At 36.0% G+C, this 19,879-nt stretch overlaps 1 protein-coding gene across 4 annotated transcripts in view; it reads left to right on the top strand.

Moving 5' to 3' along the window:
- Window positions 1-19,879, top strand: part of JMJD1C (jumonji domain containing 1C) — a 211,182-nt gene that overhangs the window by 175,123 nt on the left and 16,180 nt on the right. For 3 of the 4 annotated variants that reach the window (XM_082673266.1, XM_082673269.1, XM_082673268.1), the window contains 10 exons: window positions 25-2,234; window positions 7,175-7,376; window positions 10,096-10,310; window positions 11,235-11,387; window positions 13,269-13,358; window positions 14,342-14,469; window positions 14,655-14,868; window positions 15,377-15,591; window positions 16,530-16,808; window positions 19,601-19,769. In XM_082673266.1, coding sequence (XP_082529392.1) covers window positions 25-2,234; window positions 7,175-7,376; window positions 10,096-10,310; window positions 11,235-11,387; window positions 13,269-13,358; window positions 14,342-14,469; window positions 14,655-14,868; window positions 15,377-15,591; window positions 16,530-16,808; window positions 19,601-19,769 — 3,875 coding nt within the window. The remainder of the gene's footprint in view (window positions 1-24; window positions 2,235-7,174; window positions 7,377-10,095; window positions 10,311-11,234; window positions 11,388-13,268; window positions 13,359-14,341; window positions 14,470-14,654; window positions 14,869-15,376; window positions 15,592-16,529; window positions 16,809-19,600; window positions 19,770-19,879) is intronic. The other variant, XM_082673267.1, reaches the window with a different exon arrangement.

The following is a 19,879-nucleotide window of genomic DNA, read 5'->3' as shown; positions in this document are numbered from 1 at the left end:
AACCTTTGTGTATTTTCTTTGCAGAGAATTGGAGAGGAAAGCTTTTATTGAACCATTGCGTTCTGTTGCATCCACATCAGCCAAAAATGACCTGGATCTAAATAGGTCACAGACGGGAAAAGATGGTCACTTGCATAGGCATTTTGTGGATCCTGTATTGAATCAATTACAGAGACCACCCCAGGAGACTGGAGAGAGATTAAACAAATATAAGGAGGAGCACCGTCGAATCCTTCAAGAAAGTATTGATGTTGCTCCCTATACAACTAAAATCAAGGGGCTTGAGGGTGAGAGAGATAATTATTCCAGAGTAGCATCATCATCCTCTAGCCCTAAAAGCCATGTCATCAAACAAGACAAAGATGTAGAATGTTCAGTATCAGATCTTTATAAGATGAAGCATTCAGTGCCTCAGAGTTTGCCTCAAAGTAACTATTTCACTACATTGTCTAATAGTGTAGTCAATGAACCACCAAGGTCATACCCATCCAAAGAGGTTTCAAATATTTACACTGAAAAACAGAGTAATACCCTTGGAGCAGCAGCAGCTAACCCTCAGACTCTGACTTCGTTTATATCATCTCTTTCAAAGCCTCCACCTTTGATTAAACACCAACCGGAAAGTGAAGGTTTAGTAGGCAAGGCACCAGAACATATTCCCCATCAAATTGCTTCTCACTCAGTAACAACTTTCAGAAATGATTGTAGGAGTCCTACTCATTTGACAGTTTCTTCTACAAATACACTCCGGAGTATGCCTGCTTTACATAGAGCACCCGTATTTCACCCACCAATCCATCATAGCCTGGAGAGAAAGGAAAGCAGCTACAGTAGCCTTTCCCCTCCAACATTAACTCCAGTGATGCCTGTAAATGCTGGTGGGAAGGTTCAAGAATCACAAAAGCCTCCAACTCTGATTCCTGAGCCTAAAGACACTCAGGCAAATTTTAAGAGTTCTTCTGAACAGAGTTTGACAGAAATGTGGAAATCTAATAATAACCTCAGCAAAGAGAAAGCTGAATGGCATGTGGAGAAAAGCAGCGGAAAGTCACAGGCTGCTATGGCATCTGTCATTGTACGTCCACCTTCTAGTGCAAAACTTGATAGCATGCCAGCAGTGCAGTTAGCTTCCAAAGATCGAGTTAGTGAAAGATCTTCAATTGGGGCAAATCAAACAGATTGCCTCAAATCAGCAGAAGCTGGAGAGAGTGGAAGAATCATTCTGCCAAGTGTGAATTCAGACAGTGCTCACATAAAATCCGAAAAAAACTTTCAGGCTGTCTCACAGGGCAGTGTTCCCAGTTCAGTCATGTCTGCTGTAAATACAATGTGTAATACCAAAACGGATATATTCACATCTGCTGCCATTACCACCAGTGTTTCCAGCTGGGGTGGTTCAGAAATAATTTACTCTTTATCAAATACCATTTTGGCCTCTAAATCTTTAGAATGTACCTCTTCGAAAAGTGTCAGTCATTCAGTGGCTCAAACACAAGAATGCAGGGTCAGCACGACAGCTCCAGTTACACCAGCCAGTAGTAAGACAGGAAGTGCTGTTCAATCCAGCTCTGGGTTCTCAGGCACAACTGATTTTATCCATTTAAAAAAGCACAAGGCAGCACTGGCTGCAGCTCAGTATAAAAGTAGTAATGTCAGTGAGCCTGAGCCTAATGCTGTGAAAAATCAGACATCTTCAGCCTCCCCTCTCTTGGATAGCACTGTAGTCTGTAGTACAATTAACAAAGCAAACTCTGTAGGAAATGGGCAAGCATCCCAGACAAGTCAACCAAACTACCATACTAAACTGAAAAAGGCCTGGCTTACAAGACATTCAGAAGAAGATAAAAATACTAATAAAATGGAAAATTCAGGGAATTCTGTATCAGAAATTATTAAGCCATGTTCTGTCAATTTAATAGCCTCTACATCGAATGATCTACAAAATAGTGTAGATAGTAAGATCATAGTTGATAAATTTGTAAAAGATGATAAAGTCAATAGGAGAAAAGCCAAACGAACTTATGAATCTGGCTCTGAAAGTGGAGATTCAGACGAAAGTGAAAGCAAATCAGAGCAAAGGACTAAAAGGCAACCTAAGCCAACTTACAAAAAGAAGCAAAATGATCTTCAGAAGAGAAAAGGTGAAATAGAAGAAGATTTAAAACCCAATGGGGTTCTCAGCAGGAGTGCCAAAGAAAAAAGTAAATTGAAGTTGCAGAGCAACAATAATAGTGGTAAGTAAATTAATTACTTTTTTATCTCAAGTAAAATGGGCTGTAAGTTCTTGCAATAATGATGGTGTTCTCTAAAACTTAGAGAGCTTAAAGGCATCTTTGACTTCATTTGTATGCCCTGGTGTAATGTATGTGCTCATTGACTTCATTTCTACAAGTACCCTATAAGAGGAAATGAGAGAAGACCTATCAATATTTCTCCATTTTCAAGAGACTTGTAGAAATATGGTTTTACATAGCACTCAGGTTGGCAAAACCCCAGTGTGTAATTTAGTAGTTACTCAGAATTTTGACCATTTCTAAAAATTGTCAAAAGGCAGTTATAGCTATACACTAAAAGTGGATTTCTAATACAGGCATACCTTGTTTTATTGTGCTTTCCAGATATTGTCTTTTTTTTTTAAACAAATTGAAGGTTTGCGGCAACCCTGTGTCAGGAAAGTCTGTCGGCACCATTTTTCCAACAGCATTTGCTCACTTCATGTCTCTGTCGTATTTTGGTAATTCAGACTTTTCCGTCGTTACGGTATAATATTTCTTTTGGTGGTCTGTAATCAGTGGCCTTTGATGTTACTATTGAAAAAAGATTACGACTCATACTATTGAAAAAAGACTACAGCTCACTGAAGGCTGAGATGTTGGTTAGCCTTTTTCAGCAATAAACCATTTTTAAATTAAAGTACATGCATAGTTTTTTAGACATAATGCTGTTGCACACTTAATAGACTGCATTATAGTGTAAACCTAACTTTTATGTGCACTGGGAAACAAGAAAATTTGGGTACTTTATGGTGGTGGTCTGAAACTGAACCTACACTATCTCTGAGGTATGCCTGTATTAGGTATTTACCTGTAACAAGATAATAGTTGAAAAAGAATTCCTATTCACAAAACCTTCCTTGAAGTCCCACTTTTAGAAGAGAACTACTTCAAAGTAGTGTGGATGTAGCCCATATTTCACCCTTTGTCATCTGGAGAAAAATTGAAAACTTAAAAAAAAAAAGAAAGAAAGAAAAGAAAACAATGAAATTACCTTCTATTTAACTAATAATGCTACTCATTCAAGCAGTCCTTAACAGCGGGTAAAAGTTAAATAAACGGGATTGGTGGTTTTGTTTGTTCATTTCTATATTCAAGAAGAACTTACATAATAAGTAAAAGTTTCAAAACTGATATTTATATTTCATTTGTGGCTACAACAGGGCAGAATAAGTGATACTTGCCAGTAATATTCACTATAAAGTATTTCTGTATGTTTTTACTCTAGAAGTAGTTTTTCTCAGTTTGCTTATTTTTTTTTAGGTATGTTGCACAAGGCAGAAAGCAGTTAATAGTTTCACTATATCCATGTATTCATCCACATACAATATATGAAATATCTGTGACAATGTGGACATTCAAGACGTACTGTAACAAGCATTTGGATGCTTGAAGGCTCTTATTTGGGCCTTTTTACTGAATGAGGTTTTTCCCACATGCCTGTGTGGAAACCAGAGGCAAAGTGAAGGAGAGAAAAACAGGAGGATGGAATCGTAGAAAAGGACAGTCAGAAAGTGAAAGAACAAAGGAAAACAAGCTCAACTAGAGACAGGCTGACAGACTGAAATGCAAACATAGTAAGAAGAAAGAAAGAGGGAGATTGACAACGAAGGATACAGGATACGTGCCATTTATTTGAGTGTTGGATTGCATACTGTGTTGTAATGTGTTCTGCTTACTTCCCCAGTGAATTCAAGAAGCTTAGTGTGGTCAATAATTGTTTCTCTTTTGTTTCACAAAACATTTCTTTTGGTGTCGAGTATTCAAATACTGGAGTTAAACTTACAGAAAACAGAAATAGGACTCTTCCAGCTTTTAACACTTAGAATATTCTTGAGAAGTTAAATTTATAAAATTAACTCTTAATGAAGTACATATTCTGTTTTCGTTTTGAGACTGTGTATGTACATGTTCCCAAGTAGGTTTTAAGACAAAGACTGGAATCAGCACTTCCCCCTCCAGGTTGTAATGCTTAGTCAAATCTCCCCTACATAGTGAATAACACTTAGCATCAGACAGGCTATTTTAAGTCCCATTTACTCCCAAGTCCAAAGTAATATTAAGTGACTGTTAAATGCCATCTATTAATTATGGGCAGAGTTGACTTGCTTTTGTTCTGGGCTATTTAGAAAAGTTCTCTAAATTGGGAGTTCATAAGTTCTAAACCTGAGTGGATTATCTCCCTCATGGATTAAATATGATCTTTATCCTTTTAATGTTCATTGGGGTTGTCATCAGTCATAGTCAATCGAAAAGAGTTAAGTCTGCACTTAGAGAATGTAATATGATTGCATAGACTATTATACATGTATAATTATTACACAAATACGCATATCATAGTTTTTAATACATTCTAAAGCCAGGTACAATAGAATTTGCTTTATCTGCTGTTTTAGAAAATCTTCATATCTGCTGCCTTTTGTTACTGATAATTAAAAGTTGGATGCTTTTTCGCGACTAGTTTTTTACATCATTTTATGTACTGAAATTTCCCATCAGATTTAAATGTAAGTCCTGTGACACACAAAATCAGTGGTTTAACTGTTAGCAGAGTTCATTTCTATATCTCAAAAAATATCAGAGGTTAAAGGTTAGCATGTATTTTTCTCTTATTTTCTTCCTCAGTTTTCTGTTGCTAGAGCAGCTGCTTTGAGGATTTACTGATAGAGAACTAAGGTTGAAAATGTTCTTCTGGTATAAAGGAAGAAGAAATATCCATTGAGTTAGGTATTTTTCGTTGACTAAGTGTCTAAATCTCAAACTTTTAGATTTTAGATGTTACCAGTAAATTATATATATAGAATTGAAAAATGGAGTTTTATTTTATTTATTGTACAAATAATATTACAGTAAAATTCGTAAAAGAGGTTAGGCATAGTCATGTTTGGCCTAGTCTAGAAGCAAAAAACATAATATCAAAAACAGTCTACATGACCTGGACCTTCATATCTTTATAATTTATTCATTCATTTAAAAAAAAAGGTCTAAGTGTCCATTTCATGTCACAGAACTGAGAGTTGCTTTGAAATGCCTGGTTCTTTCTTTATAATACTATTTAGATTGTTCACAGTAGTATGGTTATCCATACTCTTGGAACTGTTCCATTGTCTGCAATGTAAAAGCATATTGGTTAATGGTCGTTTTCTAGTCTAAGTAGAAAGATTTCATTTAGTTTATTCTAGTGTAACAGATAAAAAAGTAAATAAATGATTGGAAGTAATATAACAAATAAAAATTTATCAGCAATGTACTACTGTTGTTCATTCTGACTTCAAGAAGCTCTGAATTTTTTATACAGTCCATAGGAGAAACGTGTCTTACACACAGTGGAGGAAATAACAAACATTTTACACAAGCCTTCTGGAAACATTTTTATTCCATAAGTGGTATGTGTGCCCACATACATGTTTCTCTAGTGGATTAAGCCAAATGGCTCCTTGCCCTAAATTAGAGAAAGAAGAGGGGAGAACATGTAATTGTAAAAGAATCAGGCAGCAGTCATAGAAGTGCTTAATAACTGGAACCTATTTCAAATGGGCCACCCTGGAATTTAAACACAGCACTTCCTGTGTTAAGATGTATGTGATCTTGCTGTGATTGTACTACGTATGCTATCAACAGGTAAGTTGACAGTGAGAGCTCAGAACAAGAGTTCTGCTGTATCTTCTGCAAGAATTATATAATCTCAGGAGAACATTTGAACTGCCTCTGATCGGCAAAATGGGTATGATTAGTAAACACAAGGGTAGGAAACACAATTTATTCATTCAACATGATAGAAATAACAAACTATGTAAATCTCAGGTCTGGCATATAGCTACATAAGTATGGGCAGTGTAAGTACACTGATAGGTGTCAACAAATACTTGCTTGTCCCAACGTGCTTTTAAGTGAATATATTTTTAAAAATTGAATAGGCTACATTTAACGTATGTACAATATAATGTTTTGAGTTCTTGCTGCTCTATAGATGACTGATTACTTGAGCCCGTGTTATTACAACAATTAAGTTCAAGTTAATGAACGTGATGGAGCAATGATGCAGAGTATAGTACATAAATTAATTTTTTTCCTGCAAGTATTAAATTGTGTAGTGCGTTTGAGTTTTGTTTTTCTTTAGACTTCTCTGATGCCTTTTTTCTTTATACCATCAATAAAGACAGGCAGGTTAATATTGGCTTTTTTCTTTTACATCCTTCAAACCCTTTGATTTTTCTAAAAGATACTGCTTCTATCAAATATTGATACCAAATGGAGGGCATTATAATAAGGGAGAGATATTAGGAGAAAAATCTTAGCTCCTCTTCCCACAAATATAGTGTGATAAAATCGAAATTTGTCTCGATCCACATTTACCTTTGGAGAATCAGATTAAGTATTTCAAAACAATATAAATATATTGAAACTAGCCTGTAGTTTCTAGAAGTATTAACTTTTGGTCTTTAGGTCCTTCCTGTGCATCTTAAAAGAGCCTCCTCCTACATATAACAAATTTCTGTGTAGAAGAGCTGCATTTTTATCTATAGATTTACAAAGAAAATGAATGATTATCATGTTTGCTACTGTACAAATATGAATATTGAGTATGTGAAGATTTCAGTCAGCTGGAAAATTTACTTACATCTGCATTTCCATTATGCTGACATTAAGAGTTCATTTGGTTAGTAGAATAGTAAATAGAAATGCTGCTGTGGACTTTTTAGTTATTAATGAGTACCTTGAACTATAATATAATCCCTTTTCTACAATCTCAATATAGGATCACAGTTGTATAATTGACTTGAACTGGTTTTTTTTTGCCTTTATTCTCAGTGATCTTTAATTGATTTGAATATTATCTCAAGGAGTTTACCTTTCTAAAAAGTTATAATCTTGCTAATACCTTCCTACTGCTTTTACAGCTGGCATCCCTCGTTCAGTATTAAAAGACTGGCGTAAAGTCAAGAAGCTGAAGCAAACTGGGGAATCCTTTTTACAGGATGACTCCTGCTGTGAGATAGGGCCTAATTTGCAAAAGTGCCGAGAATGTAGACTTATTCGGAGTAAGAAGGGAGAAGAACTCACTCACTCACCAGTGTTTTGTAGATTTTACTACTTTAGACGGTAAGTTGAAAATAGGTAATTGGGGGAAAATACGGTGATAGGATATTGGAAATTGTACTGTCATTCTGAGGGTTTTTTGGAGGTGGGAATGAGGCTTTGAGCCTCTGTTTCTGAAGCATTATAAAAAGACACTAAACTTTTTGTGTGCCAAATTTAACAATAGGTTTAACTGTTAGACTAAATTCATATTCACACTGCTACTTGTTTTCATATGACCTTTCTCTTCTAAGAGATTTATTATTCCTTAATGAGAAAATGTTAGTATTTTTTCTAAATTATAGGAAACAGCAGTTTAAGTTTTTTTTTTATTTATGTAAAACAAAACAATGTCACATTTATATCTGTGCATTAGCCACAATAAAAGTCTATATATCTGGGTAAACAATCTAGGCATTAAACTAAAGTCAGTATGTTGCATTACAGATACCCATACTTAGGGTTTTGTTTTGTTTTTTTTTTAATTTATTTATTTTTGGCTGCATTGAGTCTTTGTTGCTGTGTGCCGGCCTTCTCTAGTTGTGGTGAGCAGGGGTTAATCTTCATTGCAGTGCGCAGGCTTCTCATTGCGGTGGCTTCTCTTGTTGCAGAGCACAGGCTCTAAGCGTGCGGGCTTAAGTAGTTATGGCTCGCGGGCTCTAGAGCACAGGCTCAGTAGTTGTGGCGCACGGGCTTAGTTGCTCTGCAGCACGTGGGATCTTCCCGGACCAGGGCTCGAACCCGTGTCCCCTGCGTTGGCAGGTGGATTCTTGATCACTGCACCACCAGGGAAGCCCATTTTGGGTTTTTTTAAAATTTTGTTTTTATTTTTATTGGAGTATAGATACCTATACTTCTGTTAAACATATGTAGCTATAAAAATATGAGTTATAAAATGACAAGAAGGATTTGTTAGTAGCACGTCACATTTCACAGGTTTTGTGGTGAATATAGAAACAACTTAATAGTTGTTATGGGCTTCTCCGGTAACCCAGCCAGTAGAAACTAGTTAATTTCTCAGATTCTAGAATCAGTCATTCCTGGATTTTGGTTCCAGCTCTGTCCTTAGTTCCTGTGTGACTTTATTAACTGTAGTAGGACTACAGCTAAGCCTGTCTCATCTGCATAATATGAATGATAGTGGTACCTACCTCACAGAGATTTCATGACGATGAAATGAGAACAAAGTACACAGAGTTCTTAGCATAGTACCAAGCATGTATATGGAATGCACCTGTGATGCTGCCTGCAATTATTTTTCTAATCATCATCATCTTCTTCCTAAGAAGTTACGAGGCACTTTGCTGTGACAAATAAATGTACTATGCTGGTGGCCCAGTAGAGACCCCAAAAATATGTATTGGCAGAAACAGAACATTCTTCTTTACTTCATGGTTTTTCTAGCCAACAATCCCCAAAGGACAAACAACTTCAAAGAATAGCTATAGAAGGTAGTCCACATGGAAGTACAGAAAAGGTGGAAAAGGAAGCAGAAGGAAAGTAGGTTTGAAGAGATAAGAAAACCTTTGGGAAAGTTTTAAGGAAGGAAAGGTAGACATAATACAAAGCTGAAATAAGATGATGGGTTGTCATGAAAGGAGAAATTTTTTTTTTTTAAGAAAAAGAGGGAAAGGTAATAAAGGTATAGGAAGAAGTGGTAAAAGGAATGTTGTTGGTATTGTCCATTTGAAAAATACAGGCTGATTTGTAATGTACTTCTGATATCCCCTCTTTGAGAGTAAAGAGTAAGTTCAAAGACAGTTGAGAAATAACCGTCAGCCTGTAGGAGAATGGCAATTTTTCCTTCCATTTACCTTAAACTTCTGTGAATTGAGTGGTTACATGAATTGGATATCAGAAGTAAGAGAAGGAAGTAAGCACAGTAATTGAGTTCCTAATATACTATTAAGAATTTCAATCTTGTTCCTCCAAATCATGTCAATGAAGTGTCATTTTAATTAGTGAGGAAGATGGGGTTTTTTTGTTTTTTATTTATTTTTGGCTGCATTGGGTCTTCATTGCTACGCACAGGCTTTCTCTAGTTGTGGCGAGCGGGGGCTACTCTTCGTTGCGGTGTGCAGGCTTCTCATTGCGGTGGCTTCTCTTGTCGCGGAGCACAGGCTCTAGGCGCGCAGGCTTCAGTAGTTGTGGCACACGGGCTTCATTGCTCCGCGGCATGTGGGATCATCCTGGACCAGGGCTTGAACCGATGTCTCCTGCATGGGCATGCAGATTCTTAACCACTGCGCCACCAGGGAAGCCCAAGAAAATGTATTTTTTAATTTAGCATTTTTTTTTTTAAATCTTAGTGAGTCTTAAGGTGATTTATGGTATTTTCAACTTTAGAGGGTGGTGGCTTAGATTATGTATAAAATAACTGCATTGCTCAAGGCAGCATTCGGCCAACATTTTAACTCTTTTCCTCATGAAACACTTGGACAGTTTCCATTTGACTGGAGTTAAATAGTTAAGTATAAGTGATAGGTTATTTCAAGAAATAAGATTTTACCTAAAACTGGTGCCACTGCATTGCCATTTGTGTAGCACTATGGGAGTCAAAAGTTGGTTAAATTTTATTAATAAAGTTTGTATATATAAACAACCACTCTATTTTCATGTTTTTTAATTGTAAATTTATATATTTATAATGTAATATAAAAATATAAATTAATTATACGTTTACAGCTTTTAAAACCTGGACTTCTGTCTTGTTATCTAATGCTTTTATGTTTTAATGTTTCAGATTGTCTTTTAGTAAAAATGGAGTGGTTAGAATAGATGGCTTCTCTTCTCCTGACCAATATGATGATGAAGCTATGAGTCTATGGACACATGAAAATTATGAAGATGATGAAGTAGACATAGAAACTTCAAAATACATCTTGGATATAATAGGTGATAAGTTCTGTCAGTTAGTAACATCTGAAAAAACAGCTTTGTCCTGGGTGAAAAAGGATGGTAAGGAAGTTAAATACTTAGAACATGCAACTATTCACATTTTATTTTAAGAATTTCTCTTTGGAATATGTTTTATCTGTGGGAGAAGTCCTTAATCTTACCTAGGCTTGTTTACTTTTAATTTTGATAATGACACTTTTATGTGCAAATGTACCTATATGTAATTAAGGTAACATATTTTCCAACTGAGGTTGAATTGGATTAGCAATTTGTGAAATTACAATAGCATTTTGGTATTTCTGCCATTATGACATAACTGAGCACGATAGACACTTTGGATGTGAAATTGGGAAACTTCAGCATTTGCCATATAAAGACATAATCCATCCCAATTATTTAAGCTTTTTATCTCGTGTGATTCATCACAGTCTTTGGAGTTAGATAGACTTACATTTGTATCTCAACTTTATTCCTTGTTTAACTGTATGAAATGGGAATGATAACTACCTCGTAGGTTTGTTTTTAAAGTAGTTATGTTATATTTACTAAGTAAAGCACCTAACATACTAGGTGCTCAAAATGTTAGCTTCTTTTCCTTCCCATCCCTTAAGTCAGTAGTTTGTCCCCCAGGGGACATTTTGCAATGACTCAAGACATTTTTGGTTGCATAACTGAAAGGTGTTGGGGGTATAGAGAATTAGCATCTATAGGTGGAGCCCCAGATGCCACTGCGCAGGGTAGCCACCCACAAAAGAGAATTATTCGTCCAAATATCAAGGGCGCCAGGATTGAGAAACCCTCCATTAGATGTAAGTCTTCTGAAGAGAATTACTAGTTACATCAAGAAATCTGCTATTGATTGTTAATTAATAAATCCTTCAAAGTTTTTGGTTCGCCTTTAAATTTTTGTTTTTGTGCATTTCAGTGAAAATTGTATGGAAGAGAGCATGTTTGCCTTTAACTTTTTATTTCCCTGTATTTCAGCCAAAATTGCCTGGAAAAGAGCAGTGAGAGGAGTCCGGGAGATGTGTGATGCGTGTGAAGCAACATTGTTTAACATTCATTGGGTTTGTCAAAAATGTGGATTTGTGGTCTGCTTAGATTGTTACAAGGCAAAGGAAAGGAAGAGTTCTAGAGGTTAGTTGTAACTTCATATAAATTGAAATTTTTTTTTAGGACCACTCATCTGGAAAATTAGATGAATTAGGTGAGTTTTTTCCCTGCCTTCCTTAATTATGAATATATTACATTAAGGAAGTTTTATGAAGCTTATGTTTAAAAAAGGAGGAGTTAACCACAGTTTATTAAAATAGCCAGATTTTCTACAATAAAACTGCATCTACATCTTTTTAGCCTGATTAGTAGATCCACTCTCTCATCTCAATCAGATTAATGCGGCCCAAATTTAGGTTAGGCTTTGCAGCTTTCAGATTCCACTGTGTCACAGCCTGAAGTGTCTTATAGAACCTGTTAATTTATTTATTTTGGCTGTGTTGGGTCTTCGTTTCTGTGCGAGGGCTTTCTCTAGTTGTGGCAAGCGGGGGCCACTCTTCATCGCGGTGCATGGGCCCTTCCCTATCGCGGCCTCTCTTGTTGCAGAGCACAGGCTCCAGACGCGCAGGCTCAGTAGTTGTGGCTCACAGGCCTAGTTGCTCCGCGGCATGTGGAATCCTCCCAGACCAGGGCTCGAACCCGTGTCCCCTGCATTAGCAGGCAGATTCTCAACCACTCCGCCACCAGGGAAGCCCCAGAAGCTGTTAATTATACAGTCAAGCACATAAGTCACAATTGCATACTTAACTAGGGTGAATTGATTTTTCTAAAAATTGGTCCATAAAGTTTAAATCCAAATGTTCAAGAATATGCTACCGCTAGCACCATTTATCCACTAGTTAGAAAATGAAGAAGTCTTTATTATATATGAAAACATCCTTTGAAATGATTATTTCTAATTTCTAGAGAAGTAAAATGGCACAAGACAGTGTTCTTCATGTTAATACATTTGGAAGATAATAGTTTAAAAAGAAAGTACCTAACTGTACCTTTTGTCATGGTACAAGTGTTTTAGAAGAAGTTCATCCAAGGCAGTTAAGGAAGTAGCTTACGTAAATACTGGTAACCTGAAGGTTTGGGGGGTAAAGTCTTAATGAGAGGATTCAAACTGTGGAAGTATTAGAAGTAAAATCATGTTTAGTGATAGGCTATTTATTCAGTATCTAAAAACAGTGAATGTCATTTTCATTCCAGGCAGCTCTTTTTCAAAGTAGTATGTCAGATAGATGAACCATGATTTAGCCATCAGTATCTTTTCCAGTTTTAGGCTAGATTTGAATTTTATTTCCTCTGAAACTTTTCATGAAATAGTTCTAGATTTTTTTATGCTGAATTTAATGACCTTTTTGATACTTACTGAAGCTCTTACAGCCACATCATAGATAAGTAGTTATCTATATCATTAAATTTATAGAAGAAGATGTCCTTTGAGATCAAGGTATTGAATATTTTTCCTTTGTATGATATGCCTCATGCTATGCCTTAATACATCGACTTTTCCAGGTATGGAGCCTTATTGCAGTAATAGCAATTAAATACTGTCTTATCAAGTTGAGGCTTTTCACATGTCTTGTGACAGTTCGTGTCTTTGACCCATTAGAAAAAAATGAGTTGGCAGTAGCCTCAAACTTATGAGTCTAATGTGCTAAGATCAGGCAAAAGCCCTGTTTGGCACAAATAGTTAAGAGTAAAAAATTAGCTACAGGGAAGATTGAGGTGACTAATACATTAATGAGACTAAAGAATGGTCATTTTAGAAAAGGCTAGTAACATTGTATCTGTTTTGTATCATGTTTTTATAAAATTCTCAGAAGAGTGGAACTGTTTTTTTTTTTTTAAGAAGCAAACATATGAAACCTACCATTGACATTTTACATAATTGCTAAACTCTTTATATGTAAGCCATCAATTTTATAATTCTAAAACCATGACTAATATAAAAGTACGTATGTTACTATCTTACAGATAAAGAACTGTATGCTTGGATGAAGTGTGTGAAGGGACAGCCTCATGATCACAAACATTTAATGCCAACTCAAATTATACCTGGTTCTGGTAAGTATAAATATACATTATTTTTTGGCTGCATTGGATCTTCGTTGCTGTGTGCAGACTTTCTCTAGTTGTGGCGAGTGGGGGCTACTCCGGGTTACAGTGCACAGGCTTCTCATTGCAGTGGCTTCTCTTGTTGCACAGCACGGGCTCTAGGCACGCAGGCTTCAGTACTTGTGGCACTCGGGCTCAGTAGTTTGTGGCTCACGGGCTCTAGAGCGCAGGCTCAGTAGTTGTGGCACTTGGGCTTAGTTGTTCCGCGACATGTGGGATCTTCCCGGGCCAGGGCTCGAATCCGTGTCCCCAGCACTGGTGGGCGGATTCTCATCCACTGAGCCACCAGGGAAGCCCTAAATATACATTATTGACTTAGTATTGTAACAGGTCTTTGTTGTTCCAGATTACTTAGAAGTATGTCAATAGTAGTAGAAAGAAGTGGTAAGGTTTATGTAATCTTGAATTGTTATTGCTCTGTTCTTAGAATCCTCTGTGTAATAAAGTTAGCAGGATAAGCCCAGACCCAGTGATGAAGAAAGCCTTAGAGGAACCATTTTAGAAGGGGAAAACTGGGAATTCTCTGGCAGTCCAGTGGTTAGGACTCCACGCTTCCACTGCAGGGGGCACAGGTTTGACCTCTAGACGGGGAACTAAGATCCCACAAGCCACACCATGCAGCCAGAGAAAGGGGGGTCGTGGGGCGGGGAGACCAGAGTGTAATGAAAAAGCATATTAGATGTATTTATTACAGGTTATTCTACTTTTTTTTTTGTTTTTTTGAGCATAATGATTTTTAATTATAGAGGTAAAAGAAAAGAATAGAGAACATGAATTTGGTTGATTGATCAAACCTGAAATAGATGGAAGGGATGAAGGAAAAAATGGAAGAAAAGTTGAAAAGGCACAGAAAACCTCCACAAGAAAAAGAAAAAATTTTTATAATCTTAACAACTAGTGATGATCTTTTTATTAACCATTATATTTTGTAGTTTTGACAGATCTTCTAGATGCGATGCACACTCTTAGAGAAAAATATGGTATTAAATCCCATTGTCATTGTACTAACAAACAGAATATACAAGTTGGAAATTTTTCTGCTATGAATGGTGTGTCTCAAGTGAGTAAAAATCTCTATTCAAATAAAATTCATGGTTAATCAGCTTTGATATTTGAAATCCAATTTAGGACTTGTGTTTTATAAATTATGTTTCCTGTGTTACTGTATAAATGTAACCTCTATTTTTTAACTCTGAATAATTGAAGAAATAGTATTTTAAAAATTCAACTGTTCTACCTTTGTAGGTTTTACAGAATGTTCTTAATCACAGTAATAAAATTTCTCTGTGCATGCCTGAGTCTCAGCAGCAGAATACCCCTCAGAAGCCAGAGGGTAATGGCAACAGCAGCCCAGAGAGTGATGTAAGCACAGACAGCAAGTTAACTCCTCCAGAATCCCAGTCGCCACTGCACTGGTTAGCAGATCTTGCAGAGCAAAAGGCCAGAGAGGAAAAAAAAGGTAAACCTAGTTTATTATCTAATAGAGAATTGTAATCAACAGTGTAGTATTATACATTAACGTACTACTGTTCACTTAGAACAGTTTACTTTTGTCTTTTGCTCTCATTGTGGCTTAGGTTTTAACATTTGTCTTTTCTTACTAGGAACTCGACTTCCTGTGATCTTATCAAAGTTAGTTACAGAATCATCTGTAGATGAGCGTATCAATAAAGCCACCAGGGCGATAGATTTGTAACTTTACACTTTCTCCCCGTCTTAGCTATAGCATTTTTCCTTTGTGACAGGTACAAACTCACCTACATGTCTAAAACACTGAGGAAGGCCTTTTCATATTCAAACTATTTGACTCCTGAAGGATCTAATCCATCCTCTGGTCTGTGTTCAGGTGAATAAATGACTAGTGCTACAGTTTTCATCTCTCACTGTAAAATGTAGGATGCCAGCTTTGTCTGTACTTTAGCAGCATGTTTAATTTTATGTGAATTTTGTAAAATGTTTTATTTCAGAAAACAAAGAATTTGCCCTTGAAAAGCAAATTAAAGAAGAGAGAGAACAAGACAACCCTGATTCTCCCAATAGCAGAACATCACCTCCTGTGTCCCAGAATAATGAACAAGGCTCAACATTACGAGATTTGCTGACCACAACAGCTGGCAAGCTACGTGTGGGTTCTACAGATGCTGGCATTGCCTTTGCACCAGTTTATTCAATGGGAACCCCCGTGAGTGAGATGCCAGATTTTTGGATTTCATATGGGCCTTAAATTTAGATTTGGGGTCTTGGCTGTGAACTACACAATAAATAGATGCACATGAAATCAAATATACCAAATTACTAAGCATGTTCCTATTTGCATTATAATTCTCATAACTTAAAAGCCAGGAAAAAAAAAAAAAAAAAAAGCCAGAGATTTTGTTCTTTTCCCAGGTGAAAAGGGTTGCAGAGGGGCATTTTGATTCCAAAAGAGTCCTAACATACTCCTTCAGAATTTGGTATCTAGTTGGGGGAGGGGGGGGGCGGGCAGGGAATGACGTGGATGTGAATGTTTTGTTACTTAAAATATTTAGACATCAATTTTTGCTTTAATTATTCACCAAAAAAATTTAAAAAAAAATAAAAACAAAAATTGCATAGGTAGACACAAATTTTTAGTGGCTTTTAAAAGTATTCGGGAGAGTATACCTATTTGTTCCCTCTGCCCCAATCCTAAAACGATATAAAAAGGAAGACCACACTTCTAGTTTCTGCAGATCCGGCGGTTTCTCACATGGAGACCACCCTACTTCTGCTTCCCACTGTCAGGAATAGTGTAGGGACTAGAGATCCATATCTATTGACATGATTCTTTTTTTGCCTCTCACCGCTGTGGCCTCTCCCGTTGCGGAGCACAGGCTCCAGACGCGCAGGCTCAGCAGCCATGGCTCACGGGCCCAGCCGCTCCGCGGCACGTGGGATTCTCCCGGACCGGGGCACGAACCCTGTCCCCTGCACCGGCAGGCAGACTCCCAACCACTGCGCCACCAGGGAAGCCACAATGACATGATTCTTGAAGCCAGATATATTGTTTGTGTTGGTTGCTTGCTATGTAATAGTAAATAAAAACAAAAGTTTCCAAATGTAATCATTTCCCCTGAAAGTATAATTTTTTTTCCTTATTAGAGTGGTAAAAGTGGAAGGACTATGCCAAACATTCTTGATGATATAATTGCTTCAGTTGTTGAAAACAAAATTCCACCAAATAAAGCCTCTAAGATAAATGTAAAACCAGAGCTCAAAGAAGAACCTAAAGAAAACAGAAAACCTGCCATGGATGAAAACAATAAATTGTACAGTGATATACCACATTCTTGGATCTGTGAGAAGCATATTCTGTGGCTTAAGGATTATAAAAATATTAATAATTGGAAGCTTTTCAAAGAGTGTTGGAAACATGGACAAGTGAGTATTTTAAGCTGATTTTAGTATGCTCTGAGTGGAACTAAAGCTGGTTGAATAGGAAAAATGGTTTTCTCCTTAGGATTAGAAAGGGGAAAGATAATACTTGACACATTTGAGTTGGAAGATATCAAAAACACCAAAAAAGTTACCAGAATGATTGTTTCTGAATCCTTATTTTTTTGGCCAGATTTATATGAATTAACAGGGAAGCATTGATTATTTGATGTTATAATTTCAATTTGTTAGCAGACTTTTAATAAAGCCATATATTCACAAAGTTTGGTATCACCTTCCTTTTTTTACATTTGTATTTTAGTTAACAGATTCATTTCTGCTATCACAGTGTTAATAGTAAAAGCAGTTTTCTTGAACTGATGAGAAGTGTAGATGCTTTTGCCTTTAATATTTACCTAGAGAACATTTATTTATAAGTTAGTTCATAAAATCTTGAACAACAAACTCCATTATTTAACTTGGCTCAAATAAAAATGATTTTCTGTTTGACCAGAGTTTTGATATAATAATGTTTGATACATACTTCAGATGGTAATTTACATTAATGCACAAATTAGGATTTTGCATGACTTAATATTATCTTGTTTTTTTCTTGCATTCTGGAAAACATCATTGCTATTTTACTTCCCTTTTTTTATTCAACAGAGAGTTATTGAGCACCTAATAAAATCTAGTGTTTGTGCTGGCCATTAAGGATATAAAAATGAGTACATCATGTAAAAATGAGTAAGAACCATTTTAGTACAATGGTTCTTAATCTTTTTAGGTCTCTAGTCCTTTGTAAAATCCAATGACAGCTTGGTTCCTCACCCTAGGAAAAATACACGCCCATGCAATTGCATATACACGGTATTTAGCATATATTTTTTTGGTTGGCTCTCCCTTGAAGCCCTGATGCCATTGCTGCGTCACAATTCAGACGACTTAAATTTGTATAGGCTTAAACAGTCTTATAAATACATCACATGTTCTCAGAACTTTAAGGTACTGTGGAAACCTAAAAGAGTGAATGAATAAGCTAGAGTACTAATTCAAAAGGGCTAGTATGAATTGATGTCTCAGGGGTTAAGTGAAGGTTTTATAGATGGACAAGAGGTTGGAAATAAAAAGGATCAGGTGTTTGGGGAACTGTTCAGTAGCTTTGTTTATCTGACATAAGTAAGAGTTCTGTGGGGTAATGATGGGGAAATGAGGTGGTTACAGTTATGATTATGAGGGGCCTTTATATCTTGCTGAAGAGTTTGAACTTGTTCCTGTAGATGACAGTTTTAATTGAAGAATCAAAGAACTCAGATTGACTTTTTAAATTGAAGTATATTTGATGTACAATATTATGTAATTTACAGATGTACAATATAGTGATCCACATTTTTTAAAGGTTATACCCTATTTATAGTTAATATAAAATATTGGCTGTATTCCCTGTGTTGTACAGATCGACATTTTAAAATAACTGACAGCAAAGCAGATTGGAAGTTGAATTGGAGGGGAATAAGACCAGAGGCAAGGAGCCAAATTAGCAAGGCTTTCAGTATTTCAGGAAGATGATAATGATGATAGTAGCCTAAGAATTCTGCTTTAGAATATTCTGATTTATTAATTAACGTGCCTCTATAATTTTTTTTAATTTTTATTTTTCCCAAGCTGCTGGTTACCAAAATAAGGAGTGGCACAGGGCTGGATGGGAGTATTCCTGGATAGGCATAATAAGGGCTAGGAGTTAATATGTGAATTGTCAGCAGTAGTTAATTATCTAATAGCTGAAACTGTTTTAATAGTTGGATATATTATTAGCCCATTGAAAGGAAGTTTAATGTTGCAGTTACCCAAGTGGTTAACCAAACTTCTTTAAGGTGGTTTTTGCTGTTGTTTATTCCTTTTCTTTTGAGATACCTTTTTGTGATAACCCTAGCTTGAGGTTATTCTGCACTTATCATTCCTCAAATTTTATTATCTTGTGAGTTTTAAGAGTACTTAAAAATAACATCTTTTACAAGAGACTCTTACGTCATAACTTTCTGTGTTCTCTTTTACCTTTCATTTATAATAAAGGAATTAAAAAAAAAGAAACCTAAGAATAATGCATCAGATTGCCTTTAGAGGTCTTTTTTTACATCGGCATTGGAGTTTTAAAACCACAAATCTTCAATTGTTGGTTTTTGGGTTAGAGAGCCGTGAGGGAATTTGAATTCATGTGATTTCAAAGGAGAGATTCACTTTCAGGGAATTTGGTCATTCGACTTGAAATTTATTGTTGTTGCACTTGGTTGTTTAATATTTTTGTCATGATCCTTGTAGAGGTAAAGAATGTTTTAGGTGATATAAAATCGGAATGTATACAAATTATGTTTTAATCCCAAGGATTCTGTATTTTATTTAAAAATCTTATTTACATATATTGCATATATACAAATATATAAGGTTATGTTTTGTCTATAAAAAGGAGTCTGTAAATAAAACATTTATATTGCCTAGAAATTTTTTAGTATAGCCTTTCAGACTCTTTCCTGAAAAACACTACATATTTTTTGTTTTCGAAATGGCAGTGTACTCTGCCATGTACATGGCATTCTCTTATCAGCTTTTCTCTTTGAAAATATATTGTGAACATCTTTCCAGGTCAGGGACTATTTTTGAAAGCCTCTTTTATTCTCACAATTTGTCATTAGTCCTAAAATTCAACATGTTAACCGTCTGTTGTGTGTGTGTGTAAAATCAAATTTTGGAAGTGTGCATATACCTTTTAACTTTTCTTTATCTGTCTGTTTATTTATAAGCCTGCAGTGGTTTCTGGTGTGCATAAGAAAATGAACATTAGCTTGTGGAAGGCGGACTCAATTAGTTTTGATTTTGGAGACCACCAGGCTGATCTCCTGAACTGCAAAGACAGCATTATTTCAAATGCCAATGTTAAGGAATTCTGGGACGGTTTTGAAGAAGTTTCAAGTATGTTGTTTTTTGTTTCTTTGTTTTACTGTTTTCTTAAACATTTCCCCCCCAAATGATAAACTGTTTAATCTTTAAAATGTCTGTATTACTTTGTTGTCCAGTAAAAA

The sequence above is a fragment of the Grampus griseus genome, assembly GCF_964374135.1.
Source record: "Grampus griseus genome assembly, chromosome: 16".
Lineage (NCBI taxonomy): Eukaryota > Metazoa > Chordata > Mammalia > Artiodactyla > Delphinidae > Grampus > Grampus griseus.
This window is presented reverse-complemented; position numbering and strand designations above follow the sequence as displayed.